The sequence below is a fragment of the Gastrolobium bilobum genome, unplaced genomic scaffold, assembly GCF_033153095.1.
Source record: "Gastrolobium bilobum isolate Gb01-03AN ecotype WA unplaced genomic scaffold, APGP_CSIRO_Gbil_v1 utg7094, whole genome shotgun sequence".
NCBI classification, from domain to species: Eukaryota; Viridiplantae; Streptophyta; class Magnoliopsida; order Fabales; family Fabaceae; genus Gastrolobium; species Gastrolobium bilobum.
The window spans coordinates 252,953-274,049 of NW_026898828.1; the positions used below are offsets into that span (position 1 = coordinate 252,953).

At 33.4% G+C, this 21,097-nt stretch overlaps 3 protein-coding genes across 3 annotated transcripts; 1 reads left to right on the top strand and 2 right to left on the bottom strand.

Moving 5' to 3' along the window:
• The first annotated feature begins 5,394 nt into the window (after positions 1-5,394).
• Positions 5,395-7,297, top strand: LOC133284499 (3-ketoacyl-CoA synthase 2-like). The gene is made up of 2 exons (XM_061481526.1): positions 5,395-5,957; positions 6,400-7,297. Exons 1-2 carry the CDS (start codon positions 5,415-5,417, stop codon positions 7,165-7,167), a joined length of 1,311 nt encoding a protein of 436 aa, XP_061337510.1. The 5' UTR covers positions 5,395-5,414; the 3' UTR covers positions 7,168-7,297.
• Positions 7,298-9,725: 2,428 nt separating this feature from the next.
• LOC133284542 (ethylene-responsive transcription factor ERF062) lies at positions 9,726-10,973 on the bottom strand. The gene has a single exon (XM_061481579.1). It carries the CDS (start codon positions 10,971-10,973, stop codon positions 9,726-9,728), a length of 1,248 nt encoding a protein of 415 aa, XP_061337563.1.
• A 3,772-nt stretch (positions 10,974-14,745) lies between these two features.
• On the bottom strand, positions 14,746-17,472 carry LOC133284507 (F-box/LRR-repeat protein At3g26922-like). The gene is made up of 4 exons (XM_061481532.1): positions 17,178-17,472; positions 16,681-17,030; positions 15,170-15,501; positions 14,746-14,773 (listed from the first exon to the last, which is right to left on the bottom strand). Exons 1-4 carry the CDS (start codon positions 17,470-17,472, stop codon positions 14,746-14,748), a joined length of 1,005 nt encoding a protein of 334 aa, XP_061337516.1.
• Positions 17,473-21,097: the final 3,625 nt, after the last annotated feature.

Here is a 21,097-nt window from a genome sequence, read left to right on the forward strand (position 1 = left end):
CCTTTCTATCATCATCTCCCTCATAGTGCGGACATTTTCTAATAAGTTCCTGGAATCTATTCCAGGTTGCACACAATGATTCTCCTTCAAGCTGGCAGAAGTTGGTGATCTCATTCACCAGCTGGTTGTACCTTTCCATAGAGAAGAACTCGGCAAAGAATTTTGTTGACAAGTCTTCCCATGTCATGATACTACTGGCTGCCTGCCTTTCTATCTATCTGAGAGCCTTTCCCTTAACAGCAAAAGGGAACAATCGAAGCCTGATAGCATCAGCAAACACTCCATTGTGCTTGGTAGTGTCACAGATCATCAGGAATCGATCTATGAACTCATGAGGGACCTCATTCTCAGCACCAGAAAACTGAGCCTTCTCCACCAAAGTAATTAGAGCTGGCTTCAGATCAAAATTGTTCGCCGCCACCGCCGGCCTGAGTATACTTGAATTTGGCCTATTAAACACCAGAGTCAGAATGGTGTCCAACAATCTTGGAGGTGGGTTATTTGCATTGTGGCCTCTGCCACCAGCATTGTTATTATTCGCCATCTCTTGTATTGGTTGTACAGGTACGCTCTTGAATTCTTCCCAAATTATCTGCTTGGCAACTTTCCTCAGTTCCTTCTCAGTCCATTCAATTTCAGGATCAATCAAAAAGTCATTACGAGCAATTCTACCTCGCATAAACTCAGAAAAAAAAATTGTTAGCAGCACCTGAAAAAACCCGGAACAAGATAGAACAAGATAAAATAAAAATAAAAATAAAAATCCAATCTCAAAGATCTACGGTTATTTATAATATTGGTATTAACAATCCCCGGCAAAGGCACCAAAAACTTGATGCTCACCGGCAAGTGTACCGATCGCACAAGTAATATAATGAGTAAGTAAAGTATCGTCTCCACAGAGATTGTAAACCAAGTACCACAATAACCAGTCCCCTTAAGTTGGAAAACTCGGTTGTTTTCGGAAAATAGTGAATTGATGGTAAAATAAAGATTAAAAATTGAAAATAGAATATTCAATTTAATAAACAATGGTAAAATTTGGATTTTTGAGAGAATAATAAAAGGCATTGCAGCTAAGGTACACGCACCATATGATCCCCACTTTAAACTTTGGATTGATTAAAAATGTTCATTAATTTTAATAACTCAGACAAATTATCATCTAAACATAATTAGTTAAATATCAATCCCTTGGTAATCTCACCCTTTAATCCAATTGGAACCCTACTTCCTTAGCAATTCCGCATGAAATTAAGCACTAACCACGATAATTTAAACGACTACAATCCACACAAGTCTATCCCTAGAGCAAGCATAAATTGTTACTTTACCCCCTTTAAGAATCAAAACCCCAATATTCATATTGCGAATCCTAATTCCCAAATTATTATCTCCTATTAGGTTTTGATCAAGTCTAACAGAAATAATAAACAATACGCACAGGGTAAAAATAAAATATATTAAAATAAACTAGCGAAAATAAATCAATCCATCGTAAAAAGGGTTCACGTAGGGTTTGTGACCCTAACTACAATAAAGAAATTAGCCAGCCATAGACATAGCTGACAACAATTATAAAAGAGAGAATTCAAAATAAAATTACTATGAGAAAACGAAGAATGATCATCTGCTCTTCTCTTCTTTCTAGAATCCTTGTTCTCCTCTGTCGTACCAAATTCCCCCCTTTTTTTCTCGCAACGTCCTTTAAACGTTCAGAATTTGACTCCCCGCTGAAGTTCGCGCGGGTCGCGCCATAATGACGCTGCAACCGTGCCAACTCTTTGGAGTTTGTATGGTGAACACATTCCCGCGTGGGTACCGCGGTTTTCTGTTCCTTCTTTTTCCAAGTTCCTATTTCTTCATACTTTAACCTGTAAAAATTATTAAAAAAATGAGAAATAAACTGAAATGGAAAAACTAAATAATAAAAGCAATTAATATACAGAAAATGCTCTTTTATGACTAAATTCTTATTATTTTTGGCTTGGAAAATATCACATGCCAGAGGCACATCAGTCTCCACCCTCTGTAAAAGTCTTAGATGGCCAGCGTTTGGCCAACGTCCTATCTGGGCACCTTGTTATTGCCATTCATATATTACTATATTAGCTATTGCCGGTTTAATATATGAGCAACTGGTCATCGAAGACCCAAGTCACTGGGCATTATTTATCATATATATTCATGCCATCAATAATGTTTATTTTTGAAGATGGGGAAATATATATTTACCACTAAGATTTCAACCTTTTTCTCTTGGAACACATTATTCGTTGTGAAAGCTTTCATATACAAACATTATTTTCTCAGGAAGCTCACATCTACAATTCTATCGAGGGTATTTTATAATTATCAGATGATCAAGACGTCTTTATTTCAGTTGTCAATAACTACAAGCTACTTGATTCAACATGGGCTCACCAACTTATTCTTAATATCAAATTGTTGCCGCTTCAACAACCTTTGAAGTTACCATTCCCGATCGGATTATGATTAGAAAGTTAAATATCCGAGCAACTATACATCAAGACCCAACTCACAGCTACGATCCACTCTTCCACAACTTATAAAGAAAGCCTTTAGGGCGGTTATAAGTTGTGGCAGAGTGAACCTAGCCGTCTAAATGAGTTGAGATTACGGGCACATCTTTGAAAGCAGCTAGAATGTCAACATAATTGCAAACATAATTTCAAACATAATTTCAAGTCAGAATAGAAGATCCTCTTGAAGCACTCAAGCACCGCCGACCAGATAATCCACACTTGAAAGCGGCAAATAAACAAGACATGAAGGCCAGCGTATTACCGGTCAATTACATTGTATCCTACTTTGATTACTGGAGACTACTGATAGCCGGACTAAGTTGCGATATATCTTGGCATCTTGAATCTGCAAGCTACCAAGCTAGGGGGCTTTTGTTCTGGTCGGCCCATATATGCAAATCCATCAGTTGGTCTACTCCTAAAGCCCACTTCTAGCGGGTAGCATAGGCTACGCTCCCCTCTCCCTAAGAATTGTGGCCTCTGCACACCAACAGAGGGTTCAGCATTCAGGCTAGGTTGGCTACAACTCTCCACATCCCCTCTCCAAATACCCCCCTCACACATTGAAAAGGTATACTCTTCCTCGACACTCACACACACTCCCCCCTTTTTTATATGCAGCACCATGGGAAGTTTTTACAGAGCCTTGGTCAATACCATGGCTGCTGAGAGTACCCCTAGATCAACATATTACACCCTCCAAGGGTACATCTATGAACCACCACCGGTTTATCTATATATATATATATATATATATGTATATATATATATATATATATCACTGCTTTTTCTGCAGCAGCTGCAGAGAGCTGCTGTCTGCAGCTGAGACAACAAAGTGGGCCCCACTGCTTTTTTTTTTTTTTTTAAAAAAAAGACAGGATCTGCATGTGTATTCTGACCTGCTATATGTGCAGCGGCTGCAGAGATGATTTTACCTAAATATATATGGAAAAAATATTTATCCTTTTAAAGGATATAACTTTAAGTCATTTTAGATGAAACGACGTTGTTTTAGTGTATAATTGATAATTTTTTATATTCTCTCTCTTCCTAATTTTATGGAGGAGAGAGAATGTAAAAAATTACCAATTATGCACAAAAACGACGTTGTTTCATTTAAAATAACACAAAGTTTATGTTTTTTAAAAGGACAAACATTTTTCCATATATATATGAGCAGAATCATCTTACACTGATGTAACAATAATACGCCTTATATCAAATCTTAACTGTTGATTTTCGTATATCTAACAATTGTAATTTTTTGAAAATTAATAATTAATTAATAAGTATGACCTAATAAATTAAAACCGTTAGATGCATGCAAATCAATGGTTAAGATTTGATTTAGGATTTGTTATTCTTACACCCGTGTAAGTTGATTATATCTCTATATATATGAAAATGATATTTTTCCAACGATGTAAGAATAACAGGTCTTACTTTCTATTTTAGTTATTAATCTCCGTGCATTTAATAACAATAATTTAATAGAAATTAATAATTAATGAGTGGATATAATTCAATAAATTATTACCAACAGATACACGAAGATAATAGTTGAAATGAAGAGTAAGACTTTGTATTCTTACAACGGAGTTAAAGGGTTTCTCCACATATATATTAGTATAATTAAAAAATTAAATTATTTATTTATATAAATAAGTATTTGATAATGAAAAATTAATATAGTTATAAATATATTATTTAAAAATTGATATATTAGTATATAAACATTTTTTTTATTTTTTTATTTTTAAAAAGATTAAAAATGAATATTTTTTATTTTTATTTTTAGGATTTATCTTTTTTATTTTTTGAATAATATTTGTGTTTATCTGAATTTTCATAGTAATATAGTTTATATAAATTATTTTATCAATCAATTTATTATAGATTGTGTTTTAAAATAATTTTTAGACTAAAAAAATCATATAAACTGCAAATAATTTTCATTTTATTTATGAAGCTTTTATTTTTACTTTTTACTTTTTAAGTATCTTTTAAAGCTAAAAAAAAAAACCAACATTAATTCTTTTGAAGGGAGAGGTGTCTTTTAGATAAAAGAGTCATACTTATAGCGGTTAGCCGGTTAATTGGAAAATTAAAGTAGTAGAATTATTATTATTATTATTATTATTTGAAGACAAAGTGTTTAACAACTCTATAGTTTGTTATACATATACATGGATGTATTTTATCACAATCTCAACATGAAGATGAACGGTTATGATCTTACACATAATTTTTTTAAAGTGCACTCCTCAGTTTAGAATAGTTAAATTCTTGATGAACACCCTAGGGGCGTAAATATGCTAGGCTTTGACTTAAATAAGCTAGGTCTATGTAAAAAATATTGGGTCTGACCTGGCCTGTTAGCCTGTATAGGCCACAAATTACAAATCTGGCCTGACCTATATTTAAACAATAAAAGCTTAAGCCTATTAATCTATTTAAGCCTATTAAACATTCAACAATTAAAAGAATAACTAAAATAATATTATTTTATTATTCAAAATTATTAAAATAATTATTTTATTTATTTTATTTAAAATAAATAATATAATATAGGCGGGCCTTGTAGGTTTATAGGTCCGATATGTACAAAAAAGCCTATTGCCTATTTTCTAAATAATTTTTTTTTAAAACGTAAGCCTGTTCTCTTTACTATTTATAATAGAGGCCAAGCCTGAACTAATATAGGTTAGGCCGTAGGCCCCTATAGGCCACCCTAACCTATTTACACCCGTAGTAGAGATGCTACTAGCTCACTCAACACTACAAAGCTTCTATAAATAGGTAAGTTTTCAATAACATCTCTGCATATCCAACATGGGTGTGTTTTCTATGCCTTTCCTATTCTTAGGTATGACTAGTCACGTTTCATCACTTTTATTATTGTGTAGCTTAATAGCATCTATAGCCACGTTTTACCACAAGATCTGCCAACGAAAAGTTTATATAGTGGATTTTGCATGTTATAAACCTGATCCTGCATGCATTTGTACCAAGGAGCTGTTCCTTGAGAAATCAACTTGCAGCGGGCGTTTCCATGATGAGAGCATAGATTTTCAAAGGAAGATTATGGATAGGTCTGGATTTGGCCAAAAGACTTATGTGCCTGAGTCTTTATTGGAGACCCCACCAAACATTTCCGGAGCTGAGGCAAGGAAAGAGACAGAATCTGTGATTTTTGGTGCCATTGATGAGCTTTTGTTGAAGACAAATGTGAAGGTTGATGATATAGGAATTCTTGTAACGAACTGTTGTCTATTCAATCCAACACCTTCCCTCAGTGCCATAGTTGTCAACCATTACAAGCTTAAGCATAACATTTTGAGCTATAATCTCAGTGGTATGGGTTGCAGTGCAGGACTTTTGTCCATAGATCTCGCCAAACAACTCCTACAGGTTACTTAAAAAATTAACTTTATTTTAATTGTATCATCTCATTTTTTTTTCTTTTTGGCTAACACCATAACTTGATCCTTAGATAACTTCATTAAATGTAATTAAGTTTTTTTGTATAATATTATAAGTTCACATGATAGTAAAACTTTAAACTCGTGACCTTCTAATTATTAAAAGCAATTTTACCGCTGCTTCAAGGCTCAGCTCTACTATAACACGATAGTATGATGCTTAATTTTATTTATTTATTCTTTTGGTGAACTTTGCATGATGCTTTAAATTTAAAACTATAAAAATAAATAAATAAGTCATTAAACAGAGTGAAGATCAAACAAAGTTTAGAAGTGATTGCTCATAAATTATTTCCACGACCCCTCCTTGTTCTTTTTCATTTTTTTTCTTACCTTGTTTTCTTATTCCTGATTTATATATATAAATACAGGTACATCCCAACTCTTATGCCTTAATTGTGAGCACTGAAAACATTAATAGTGGGTGGTACATGGGAAACAACCGGTCCATGCTTGTGACCAATTGCCTTTTTCGAATGGGTGCTGCAGCAATCTTGCTCTCAAACCTTTCTTCTGATTCTTGTCGTTCCAAATATTCTCTCAGCCACATTGTACGCACCCACAAAGGCTCTCAAGATGATTGCTACAATTGTATCATTCAAAAAGAAGATGAAACACAGAGAATTACTGGTGTTGCACTTTCCAAAGATTTAATGAATTATGCTGGAGATGCTCTTAAAGCTAACATCTCAACTCTTGGGAAATCTGTCTTACCCTTAATGGAACAACTGAAATTTTTGTCAACTTTTGTTGCCAAAAAATACTTCAACAAAAGAATGAAACCTTATACCCCAGATTTTAAGTTAGCTTTTGAGCACTTCTGCATTCATACTGGTGGAAAAGCTGTGCAAGATGGGTTACAGAAAATACTTGAATTGAGTGATTGGGATTTGGAGCCTTCAAGGATGACTCTTTATAGGTATGGCAATACATCAAGTAGTTCGGTGTGGTATGTATTAGCATATTGTGAGGCCAAGGGAAGGATTAAAAAGGGTGACAGGATATGGCAAATTGCATTTGGGTCTGGATTCAAGTGCAATAGTGCAGTTTTGTGTGCACTAAGAAACATTGATCCCACCAAGGAGAAGAATCCATGGACAGATGAGATTCAAGAATTTCCTGTTAATGTTGCAAATTAAAAGTGGGGTATGTTTAATGAAAGCTATTAAGTATGATTAAGACTACTGAATTAAATGTCATATATAGTAAAAAAGAATAATGGTCTGCAATATGTAAAATGGCATGGCCTCTGATTTGTTCAAAGGTAAGTCGAGCTTTCTGGTTAGTCATTGTAAACATAGAAGTATCCAATGATGTTTTTATTAGGATTGGCTCTCAAATGATATATAATATGGTGGTTTATGTTAATTTAAAATTTTACATGACTTCTAATTTATTATTTAATATGTCATATAACAATAAAAATATGTATTTATATATCGCCAGTTTTGTCACGTTTCAATCTCAGTCAGATAAAAGAATCGTGAACTAACATCTTCATCAATTTGATGGATTCTAATGTATCAAAAAAAAAAAAATTAATGGATTCTAAAGCATGTAGTGAAGGCTCTAAATGAATGTTAATGTTGTTAGAAAATATAAATCATTAAAAACATCATCACTCAACACCTTAATGTTTTCAGTTAAATTAGTTATTTACATGTTATCAGAGCTTACCACAAGGTCACGAATTCGATCATAATCGTCCCCCACTTATGAAATTAAATAAGTATAAGGTAAAAAAAAAATAAAAAAAAATTAGGCCTATGCAAAGTATTATCAAACCCGGATCGACCCAAAACCCGACGAACCAGTCCAACGACCAGCTTGAATCAGGTATTGGACCGCCCATGTATCAAACCCAGTCAAAATCATGCCAAAACCGATGACCCGATCGATCATGAAAACTGAAGGGTCGTGTATATAAAAAAAAAAAAAAAATCAACAACCAAACACCAAAGTTATTTCATTTTGTCTGAAAAAAATGTAGAACTCATTTTAAAAACTTTTATAATTTTATTTACTAGTAGTATATTTTTCTATAGTGACCTCAAATTTTAGCTTCCAAGACTGAAACAATTTGCTGAATAATAAATTAAGAGAATGTGACATATGTCATTTCACTGACATATGAATTTGAAAAATATAAGTTCACAACATTTGACCTTTTGGATGTCATTGAAAGGTATGCTTACGAGATTCTGAGTTGCAATCTAAATTTGATAAACAATAATATAATTTTACAACCGAAGATAGAATATATACTTAATAAATAATGTGTATCTAATGTTAATAATAAATTTATGATATCTGTATTTAATAAACATACATCAGGAAAAAACAAAAAAATGTTTTTATTTCTGCTATTTATTCTTGAAAAAAGAATAAATCGATTCCAAAATGTCATACTCTTTCTCATACTCGTGGTCGTGGTTGATCATAATTCAATTCAGTTGAATTAAAAGTTCGATCCAATTCCCAGCTACAATTACATAAAAATATTTCAAGAATGTTATCAAAAAAAAAAAAAAATTATTTCAAGAAAAAACAAAAATGCACCAATTTAAGCTTGGGTTGAGTTCAGAATTCAGACTGCCTTTTTTTAACTAAGCGAGTAGAAACATAAATACGTACTTGTGTAATTTGACTTATTTCCAATATTATCAGACTAAATTAACACATGAAATAATATTTTGAAACAACATTTTCTTGATATTCACACATAGTTCTTAAAAATTATTTGTAAAAAATATGAAGAAAAAATAATTATTTTCATAACAAGAAACTTAACTTATGGGTTGCCAAGGGGGTTGGCCCACCCCTTTTAAGCACAGATGGGCCATGGATAAAATAGACCATCCAAAATTGTCTGCATTTGAACAAGTTGTAAAATAAATAAATAAAAATAATGTTTGATTGCCTTGTATCAACTAACAGGTCTAAATGGTTCAACCTATGAGCTCATTTTTAGTACCACAGTCGCATATATTATTGTCATTCACAATCAAACACCTGTGTTTAAAAGAGTATTTTTCTCTCTTACATGTTACGTGTTTGATTTTTATTAGAGGGATTTGATATATGAAAAAGTGGGTGGGACGAGAATATTTTAGAAATTTCCGTACATAATGTGACAATTGAAAAAATTCATCTTTTTTTACCTGTAAATTAAAAAAAAAAAAAAAAAAAAAAAACTTAAACTCAATCTCATTATCAATCATCAAATTTCATAGCATACATATATAAAAGTAAAACTCAAACATTCACAGTACTTAATAAATTAACGAGGGAAGTGGATCCTCTCATGTGGAAAAGTGATAATGTGGTCATGTTATTTGATCATAACCATTCATTTAAAAATTATTCAATTTTCTCTCTTCTATATCATCATCAATGAGTAGTTGTGATCAAATAACATGCTCATATGGTCATTTTTCCACGTGAGAGGATCCACTCTCATCAGCAACACATATACCAAATGCCTATTTCTAAAGGGTGTTAAAAAGCATTATTAGTTTCAAAGTAAAACAGAAACATGATGATTCATTACATTGTGAGGTGTGGACTAGGAAGTAGGAACCGCCAAAACTAGAATGAACTAATGAGCTTCACACTGAAGTTGTGGTCCAAATGAGAAATATAATTGTAAACCAAACAAGGGCTATGTATGCTTTCAAAGTAAAAAACATTAAATTGGTCATGAATCAGAGACTAAAAGTGAATCCCAAATGATGTCCATGTCTAAGGAGGGCATTCTACTTAACTGAACGGCTTCAACATCTGATATCATATGATGAGTACTTTTGCTTCTCTCTGTTGTCTCAGCTCCAACCTTGCTCTCTATATTAAACTGCCACTCCTTTATGGTTGAATCCTTGCCATTTTTACTTTTCAATTTGTCATTCTCTTCAGTGAGCTTATTGTTTGACCCTGCTGGTGAAGCAGTGTGCTTCCTATGAGAAGAAACACCTTGTGAAATTGCTTGTAGTTTGGCCTCAAGAAGTGCAGCAGTTGTTCCATTCAAAGAATTGGCTTGAATTTCATGCTTTAGATCAGGAAAGTTCAACTGAGCATATTCTCCTCTTAATATGTATGCTGCTGTGTCATATGCAATGGCAGCATCTTCAGCTGTGTTAAAAGTCCCTAACCAAACCCTAGTCCTATTTCTTGGTAATCTAATCTCTGCAACCCATTTCCCCCAATGTCTCTGCCTCACCCCTTTGAACAACTTACCTCTTGAAGCATACTTCAAAGGCTGAGTCCTTGTTGTACTCAACCAATTGTCTTTGAAAGACTTGGACTGAAGATTTGTTACATTCTTATTCATTTTGTGTGAATCACTACCTGATTGATGCTGGGTTTGACCAAACTGTGACCAAGAATATGTGGGATTTGTAGTTTCTGACATGACTTCACCACTTTTGATATGTGAGGATGATGAGTGCAGCATGGTGGGTTCCTGCAAAAACAAAGACAAGTTTGGAAATTTTGGTGTAGAAGAAGAAGAAGAAGCTGAAGATGCCACTGGCTCATCTGAAACTTGTGCTATAGGTAATGCTGAGAGAGTTTCCAAAAGATTTAGAGGAATAGAATCATGTTTTATATCTGAGGCTGAGACACCAAGAGTGCAGATAGAATTGAATCCAGAAACGGATTGGTTTTTCTCTTTCTCATTTTTGATGTCTTCATGACCATTGATCTTTGCAGGAATATGACTAATCAAAGTGGATAAAGGTACCTCTTCTTTCATTGAAGTAGAATCTGAAAATAAAAGAAGCTTTTCAGTTGATGCCATTGATGAGTTTACCCCACTTCTCGATACATGAACATGATGAGAAGGAGTGAGAGAGTGAGAACCTCTTATAATTGCATCATCCAAAAACTTTGATGCCATTGTCATTTCTTGCAAACAAGTTGGCAGTTCCTTTTGGGTGAAGATTTCCATCTTGGGAAATGTATCATCCATATAGATCCTTCAGATAGTAAATCCGAGATAAAACATTGACAGATAGAAATGATTCAAATACAGGTACTACACTAAATAAATTTCCTAAGGGCTAAGGTACACCTCACATTGACATGTATATAGGCTTATTATAATAGTAAAGGAACCTACTTTGTGTTTCATTAGGAAATTGTTATTGCCTCATGTACCGGGTTCGATCCTCACCGCCCCCCACTTTCTTTCTAGTGGAATTTCTTTATTCGCACAGGTAGGTGGGTCTGTGCATTGTCCACCCTTCAAGCCCAGTGGGCTCTCGTGTGAGGGGGCGTGTTGAAATATATAAAACCATTAATGTAGCCTCACCCAATAGTTTAAGTTTTTTGGTTGAATTGGTTCTTTACATCTACTATAAATTTATGCTTGCATTATGTATCATGTATTTCCTACACAACCAATCGGAATCAGACAGCTCAATCTTTTTTGGATCAGCTGTCTTACAGGGTGCAAAGCATGGAAAATTGACATTCGTTTCATGACAGCAACTTCCTTAATCTAAGACCTTTATGTTTATGCTTTGTTATTATGTAGGGCATTTTCATTTTTCTCATTAATACTCATGTGATTTTATTGAACACCCACATGCTATATTATTCTCTTCACTATGCTAATGTAATATAATGTGGACAGCCAACCAGTGACACTTTGTTTTTTTGTCACTGATACATTTCATAAACACTAAGCAAGGGAAAGAGCTGTGAATTTATTATAATAGATAACCACTTATCTATTAATTGAAATGAGGTGGTTCTTCCTTAAAAAGTGTTAGTTTTGGAAGCCTTAGCGGTGCAGGTAACAAAGGTTTATTATCTATATTATCATGTACATGATTATTATATATATCCAGGATTTAATTTTAATATCCTTTGTGCTAGTTTGATGAAGTCATTGCTTCTTTTACTAGGTCTAGTATTAAACAAATGGCCAAAGAGCATGAGCACAGCAAAGGTTTGTACTTTTTGTATTTTCTTTTCGGACCACACTTCAATGTCTTTTGAGAATGCCTTAAAGACACTGAAAACGCCTCATATGGTAAAATGCAAAAAAATGAAAAAGCACCGGAAGCTCATGGCAGTATCCACCTCCAAATTTAAGGCTATAATGATTACCTCAGTGGGATTCATTGCTCTAATCTTAAGCCATCCCATTTGTTTCTTGCCACATGGCATGAACATTCTAAGGAATTAAATACCATTTTTTAAAAATGCATGTATGTGAGCAGAGAGGGACCTAGTTGGTCACCTATGTCCGCACTTGAGGACATGAATTCCTGATTTTTTTTTTAAGTATAGTAATCAAATATGATGTTGGTTAGATTAGGTTTTGATTGGATATATAACGAGGGATAAAATGGAAATGAAAAGAATTGACATATATTTTATTGGATATTTTATGATGTCATACAACAAATCAATCTGATTAAAAAAAAAGTGTTGGGAATAATTTTTTATTTTAAGTTGAAGTTTTTTTTTCTTATTTATATTTTTTGTTTTTTAATGCATTTGAAATTTTCTTTAAAAAAAAATTTAGAGACGTTGCCCCCAAACCCCTATCACTAAATGTGCGGACATAAAAATTATTTTCTGAGTGCACCATTGTATGTGAGACAGATTCAAGGCATCTATCACTCTGCATGTAACTTTTTACAGCACTTTATACTATTGACAATCAGGTTCCTTTTTCAAATACTTCATTAACCATGCACATGGTGCTGACCAAGAAAGTGTATGATGCATACCACAAACTAATTTGTTAAGTAAAATAAACAGGACAGGAAGTAATGTATCAGATGTTGCTTTAATTAGCTGTCAATTTTCCCACATCAAGCATGATTCTTAATCCATTGCATTGTTTTGCACCTCAGCACAATAATCAAGAACAGATTAGTTAAGAATGAATCTCTTCCACATCACCTATGCTTAAACTTAGGATCAGGTATTGCAATTCACCTGGTTGATTGAAATAAAGATGTAGGCTAATTAAAGCTTCTTTAACCAAGTAAGAATCATTTTAATCCTTATAACCTCAATCTCTTAAAAAGCTCCACACAATATTTGAGTAAAACTATAAATATGCTTTAAGCTAGCTAATTGTTTTTAATTGGTTTGGTGAATAGGTATTTAATTTTCATCTCTTACTTTTTCGAACACAATTATGCTTATATTCCACGCATAATTAAGTAAATGTTCTGGTTCACAACTTTCTTTTTAAAGTATAGTTGTATGTCTTTTTCAAGAGCACTTGTGCTATTGTATGAGAGAGAAGGTACAGGAACAGGAGGATATGTTGACCTGTTAACTTGCACAACTACCCTAAAGTAAGTTTATTAAAAATTTATTATGCCGTGGGTCACTATTTAAATATTACGAGATAGGTCTAAAAAAAATTGGTCATCTATTTTCGAAGTTTGATTTTTTTTTTTTTTTTAACACAAACTTACAGGAAAAGAGCATCTAAAAAGGATTCAATCTTAACAAATAACTTTTGATATCAAATTATCATATTTGAGATCAAATTGAATTTGTACAGTAAACATAATTAACTCAAATGTTTTGGAGTTAATCCTTAATAGTGTTCTTGTCTCCAAAAAAATAAAATAGTGTTCTTTAATTATTATATCACTTGAAAGTATTATTATAAGTTACGGCAAATTAACTAGTAGCATAATCTCCTATCTTCTAAACTTCGATTCCACCAAAAGGAAAATTGGGTTTCATGAAAGATATCAATACATTCGCAACTACTCCTATGCCATTTGATGGGAAAACGTCACACTTTGACATTTGCTATTTCACTACGTTTTTTTTAATTCATCAACTACTCCGAGAAAAATATTCTACAACATACGGACAATTATTATCTACCTGTTAGTGTATTAAAAAAAAAAAAATGGATCGTCTTCCAACAAGAAAACTTCTTAGTAATAGTGAAAAAGAAAAAGAAAGGAAGAAGATAATAAATACCTAAAAGAATAAAAGAAGTAAAGAACTATGTCAACCTGAATATCTGCTGGTACAAATGAATGAGTAAATGCATGAACATTCGCCGTCCATATTAATTATAACATTTGTCTACCATATTTAACTCTCTAATAATCTTGATCGTGAAACACATTATGCAATATGTTTATAATTTTTCTTATTTTCTTCAAAATGATCCAGGCATGCTAAGCATGTCTTGCTATATATTCTTCAACATTAACATCATATATAAAATACTCTCTTTCAGATTTTCAATTTATTTATACATCTTTTGTTTTTTGAATAGATATTCTTTGAGAAACATTAAAAATAAAATAAAATTGAAGTTTCTTTCATCTTTAATATTTTACACATTAAACGCAAGATTTTGAACAACAATGATTTAATAGAATTATTATGGTTATTGCTTCCACATTTCCATAGAAATCTTCATATATTATTAACATTCCAAACATGATAAACATTTGTTATATAATATAGGAGAAATATTTGTCTCATGTCGTCGGAGATAGTTATTTTTCTATATACCTATCGAATTTTGTGTCAATTTTTTCTTTTTTTTTAGATTGTGAACCTCACATATTTATCTCACCAACATAAAATTAATAACTCTCGTAATATATATATATATATATATATATATATATATATATATATATATATATATATATATATATATACCACCAGTTATCAATAACAAAAAAAAAAATTGGTGGTCCTTGACTTTTAAACTATCAACTACGCTTAAAGGTCCCTGACTCCCTGCATTGAAAGAGACTAGGTGACAAAAGCTAAGAAATTTGCCCCTTCACATACTTATCTTGTATACTTTTTTGTAATTCTATTTGAACCTTTAACCTTTCAAAAGTTAACAACAAATTTTCTAAATTCTAGATGACATTTGTATGTCAGTGATGCCACCTTTGACCATTCATAAGATAACAACAAAGTCCTAACTCCAAATCGAAATTATATATGTAACCCAAAATTTTATTAGAACATCAAAGGCCTAGAAGAAAAATACTAAAATTTATGAGAATACTAAACTCCATCATAAGCAGTCCAAATAGTTCATTCTTGTTACATTGTTGTGTTGCATTTTTCGATTCAAAACAAAACAAAAATGGATATAAGAAAACCAACATCAAACATGAATACAATATTCTAGTGATGGTAGCCATTGAAAGAAACATCTCCCTCTTTTCCCTGAAATACTCAACCGCTAGCTCATGAGGTGGGAGATTGTTTTTTGTGGTAGGAAATTCCAAGAAATTCAACACCCAAGAATGAAGGTTAGGAAATGCATCAGATGTGATTAACTTGACACCAACCACATCTTCCAAGGCCACCAAAGTATGTGCAATCCATCCCAATGCAAGGTCTGCCAATCCAATTTTGTTGCCACCAATGAATTTCTTCTCTCCAGCCCCAGTTTCCTTTTCTATGACTCTCAAGAGTTTCTTCAGTCTCTTTCGATGAAAAACATTCTTCTGTCACCATCTACAGCTGCATAATTTCATACAGTAAATATATGATGAGTAGTAGGGTATGATCTTATCATAAAAATGCATAATAGCTAACCCCGAGTAAAACAGCACAAATGGAAAAGACTTCCCAATTAGCAAATTAAACCCATTCCTGCAATCAATTATTGCACTCGCTAGCAAATTACATACTTGTAGAGAATACCAATTCAAAATCACAAGCCACAAATTCACAACCCTCTTGCAAAACCAGAAGACAAATGCATAATTCCTAGATACAGGAAATTAGTTTCTCGTCTTTTATTCCATATAAATTACAGTTAAGGGTTCATGTCAAAAAAATTCATGATCTGGAGAAATAAATACCAAAGACTGAACAGAAAAATAATTTAAAATGCTAGTAGAGTGGATTTCTTACTCAGTGGTCTCTACTCGCTAGAAACAAACCTTTTATCCTCAATTATTAAGGAGGAAAAAACACAGGTGCTGCTATTTTGGTTTATTTATTTATTTCTTCTCTCTTACTCATTTTTCTTTTCCCTCAATCAATAAATACCAGAAGACTGAACATCAAAATAAATTAAAATGCTTGTAGAGTGAGTTTATTCCTTCCTCAGTGGTCTCTACTCTAGAAGCAAATCTTTTATCCTCAATTATTAAGGGGGAAAAAACACGGGGGTTGCTATTTGGGCTTATTTTTCTTTTCCCTTGATCTTTTTTTTTTATTTTTTTTATTTGAGTTCATCCACCTCCAATCCCAACTAGTTTGAGATAAAGGTGGTGCTCATATTGATCAATAGCAAACAATTGGGTTCAATCCTCATCTGTCTTGTACAACACACTTTCCACTCAGTCTCTTTCCATTACCCAAGCATTCCCTATGAAATATGTAATTAGCCAAGTTAAATTTACATCCTTTCTCACATTCCTAACAGAATATCATCAGTGTCTTCAATAACTGACAATGAGACTATGTAAAATGTCATGATTCCATTGCTATGATATCTGACTGAATTAAGAATATCCAAGATAATACTCAACTGATACTGTTAGGCCTAAAAACATTTTATTGAGCAATGAGAGAAAGAAAGCACTTAGAAAATCTTATTTCCTGTTACCTGAAGAGATCTGGACTGGAGTGTATTGCTTTTATATTAGTGAGGAAAATTGAAGCTCAACATTCACCCCTTCCTGTCCACACAATGCTTGAAAAGGAGAACCGTTTAAGGAGAAAGAACTTAGATTAGGTGTAGATATCACAATTTTGCGATCTGAAGTATCATTGATGGTCAAATTGGCAAGTGTAGCATTGGTTATATTGAGGATTCCTAACTTTGGTAGGATGTAAGAGTTAGGAGAGACTACGCCAAAATGATCTATGATCAGAGTGTTTAACTTGTTACAAGTTGAGAAGGGTTCAGCATGACCTCTGTCATCGACAGAAATTGCAACATGCTCGAGATGCAAACTTATTAATGTTGGAAGGTTGAGAGACTTAGGGATTCTCGTTCTTTTTTTGATATCATAACTTGAAACTGAAATATGGAGAGACGTTAAAGACCGACAAGAAAATACACACCAAGGCAAACCAATATTATAGGGGACATAGATTTTCAACTGTTGGATATTATGTAACACAGCATAATTCATGAGACTTGTCAGAATTCGAGGTTGAAAATAACCATGGCGATCGAAGTCAAGATTATGCAGGGGATGGTTGCCATCACGGCATAACACAATCCCAGACACAAATTCAGAGAAAATAGAAGGCTTGCTAAAGTCTGAGGTATGTAATGTGAGATTAGGGAGGGATTTCCAGAGGTCTTTCCACCGTTTTGACAAGATGCAAGTCTGAACAGCATCTTTTATCTTCATAAATGACATTATATGAAGCAGAATTGCGGTAGGCAAGTCACTAAGCCGGTCATTGTCCTTTATGGTACTCTTCATCTTCCGAATCTGATTCTGCATCATCATTTTCCCTAATTTTTTTTTTTAAAAAAAAAGAAAGATCAAAGCTACAAATTCAGATAGATATACGGGCTCACTACTAAATTTTTTAGTGATACAAAACTATACACACAAAAGAGAGAGAGAGAGATCAAAGGGGTGATAGAAATACCCAAAAGTTGGCAAAGTCATTTCATTTCAAATACAAATTCAGTTACTTTTTAGACTTTGTTGGACATCTGGATAGAAAACTATTAAAGGGTATCAATTGTGAATGCCCAATTGATAATCTTGAAAGGGTGCAACAACTATCAAAAGGAAAATCATAATCCATGCATAGAAAAAGGAAAAAGTTAATAGAATAAAAGAAAATTGAAAGAATGGAAATAGCTAGTGAATTCAACATATTCTTAGGGGTGGATTAAATACCATAGGTATAGCATAATTTATGAGGAATTGAGAGAAAGAAATAAACAGAGAAAATGGGGTAGGGAAAATCAGCACGGTTTTGGAAGCCAAGTTTCTTACCTCAAAGGCTCGTTCGTGGTGCTGAAACTTCCTACAACGGTGGCTTATGTGCTCTCTTCTCTCGTCTCTCTGTGTTCCGCTATCCTCCTTTCATTGCAACTCAAAGGAAAAAAGGATGAAAAAACAAGGGTTGGAGGCAGAGATGTCACGTGATGTCTAGAGAATCATTATAAAAATACTCTTTATTCTTTCCTTAATTTTCATTTGTTCGATCAAAATCAATTGTTCTCATTTACAATTTATCGGTTTAAACTTTCTAAAGTTATTTTAGATAATTCATCAAAATATATACAAAAAAGTGTGTGAGATTCATGTGGACATATGCCAGGAGAAGAGAGAAAAAAATATGGACTCGCATACTTTTTATGTGTATTTTAATGAATATTAAATAAAGTTATCTCTTTTTTTTTTAAAAATATTCCAATCGGTTCATTGCTTCGCAACTAATCCGATTCGGGACGGGTCCAGGATTAAGGCTTTAAACATCTTCCCAGTACCACCTTTAGGAGGGGTTTAGAGCCTTAATCCTGGACCCGCCCTAAATCAGAATAGTTGCGGAGCAATGAACCGATTGAAATATTTCCAAAAAAAAGATAACTTTATTTAATATTCATTAAAATACACATAAAAAGTATGCGAGTTCATATTTTTTTCCTCTTCTCTTCGCATAGGTCCATATGAATCTTACACACTTTTTTGTGTCTATTTTGATGAACATTAAATAAAGTTATCTAAAATAACTTTAGAAAGTTTAAACCCATAATTTTATGGGAAATATTACTCTCATGTCACATGAGAGTAGTTCTCTCATGTTATAGAGAGAATCCAAGTGGGACCTACCGTTAAAAAGCAAAAAATAAAAAGAAGGGATGCAATTTTGGAAGTGAGAGAAAATGAGATAACTATCTCATGTAAAATGAGAGTAGTATTTCCCTAATTTTATAGAGGAATGTTGTATTTACAAAAAAATTTATTTACAAAAACTTATAAAACTTCGCCTATATGTGCTCGCATGCATGGCCTATCTCAGGCCAGGATAAAGGAAGAGGGTTGGCATCAAATGCAACGAGTCAGACGTAAAAAATAGCCATATTTATTATATGAACCCTTATGACATTTCGTTGGGGCCTACCCTTCATAGCAATGTGTTGCATCGGACCCCAGGTGTAACAAAAAAATGGGCTAGGGCCTTTGCCATAAGGCAAGGTGTTGCATTGGTCCCGGGCTGTAACGATAAATGAACTATGATCATTGCCTTAAGGCAGGGCCCCAAGTCTTCACCCGAATTTGGTGACAAGTAGGTCAGGGTCCCAAAACACAGATGGGCAAGCTTGGCGGGCAAGCACTGTCCAGGGGTTAAGGATGCGATTGGGAAGCTGGAACATAAGAACCTTAACGGGTAACTTAAGGAGTTAGCAGATGTTTTTGCTAGAAGAAAAATGAATATTGTTTTCTTGCAAGAAACTAAGTGGGTTGGAGAAAAGGCCAAGGAAGTGGATGGTAGAAATTTCAAGTAGCGATATATCAGTATAAACAAGAGTCGAAATGGCGTTAGAATTATGATTGATAGAAGTTTAAGAGATAAAGTTGTTGATGTCAAAAAGAAAGGTGACATGATTATTCTAGTTAAACTTGTAGTGAGTGATTTAATCTTGAATATCCTCAGTGTGTATGCACCCCAAGTTGGATTGCAACCCAATGATAAGAGCCGATTTTGGGAAAACTTAGAGGAGGTTTTGTGGGGATACCACGAGAGGATAATATTTTCTTAGGAAGAGATTTAAATGGTCATGTTGGTAAAAGCAATGGAGGTTTCGGTAGATTCATGGAGGTTTTGGCTATGGAACTAGAAATGAGATTGGAGAAGATATCTAGAACGTTGCACTAGCCTATGATTTGTTGCTAGTTAACACATTTTTTCGAAAAAGGGAGTTACATTTAATCAAATATTGTAGTGGCCAAAATCGTAGTCAGATTGATTTTTTTATGGCTAGAAGAGAAGATAGAATCTCTTGTATCGACTGTAAGGTTTATCCTGGATAGTGTGTCGCTACGCAACATAAGCGGGTAGTATTAGAGGTTCGATTCAACAAAGTACTTAAAATGAGGAAGAAGGCTTAGAAACTAGGGATAAGATGGTGGAAGCTAAAGGAGGAAAAACAGAGAGAGTTCAATGTAAGAATGTTGCATAAAGAACCATGGGAGTTTGATGGAAGAGCAAATGAAATATGGAATGAGATGTCTATATGTATTCAAATATCGGAAGAAGGGTTATGGGAGAAAGCAAAAGAAGCGGTTTTCATACAAAAGAAACATGGTGGTGAAATGGAAAAGTGTAAGAGGCAATTAAACAGAAAAATGAATGCTTTAGATCTTTGCATAAAAGTCTCAATGACGAGAACTTGCAAAAGTTTAAATTGGCAAGAAAAAATGCAAAAAAAGCAGTGCGGGAAGCTAGAAGCAAGGTTTTCGCCGATTTGTATAAAAATCTTGAGAGCAAGAATGATAAAAAAAAGTATATATAAACTTGCAAAATGAGGGATAAGAAAAGTAAATACCTCACCTAAGTTAGATACATCAAGGATGAAAATAAAAAAAAATTGGTGAGAGATGAAGATGTAAATGAAAGATGGATGAACTACTTTAACAAGTTGTTTAATGGGGATGGCGTTAAAAGCGAGGTGGATTTGGAGGATAGCTATGCTGATTTGAATAGAAGATTTATACGCAGAATCAACACATATGAAGTTAAATAGGCTTTAAAGAGGATAAAAACTAATAAAGCCTTGGGACCCGATGGTGTACCTATTGAAGTGTGGAAAGGCTTGGGGATGTGGCAATAAAATATTTGACCAATCTTTTTAGTAAGATGCTTCAAACAAATAAAATGTCTGATGCATGGAGGAAAAGTATGTTTGTGCCTATTTACAAAAACAAGGGAGATATTCATAATTGTTCTAACTATAAAGGCATTAAGTTAATGAGTCATACTATGAAGTTGTGGGAGAAAGACTGAAAGTTGTTGAACATCACTTGAGGCGAGAGACCAAGGTTTCTGTAAATCAATTTGTATTTATTTCAAGAAGAGGTACCATTGAAGCTATTTTCTTGATGAGACAATTAA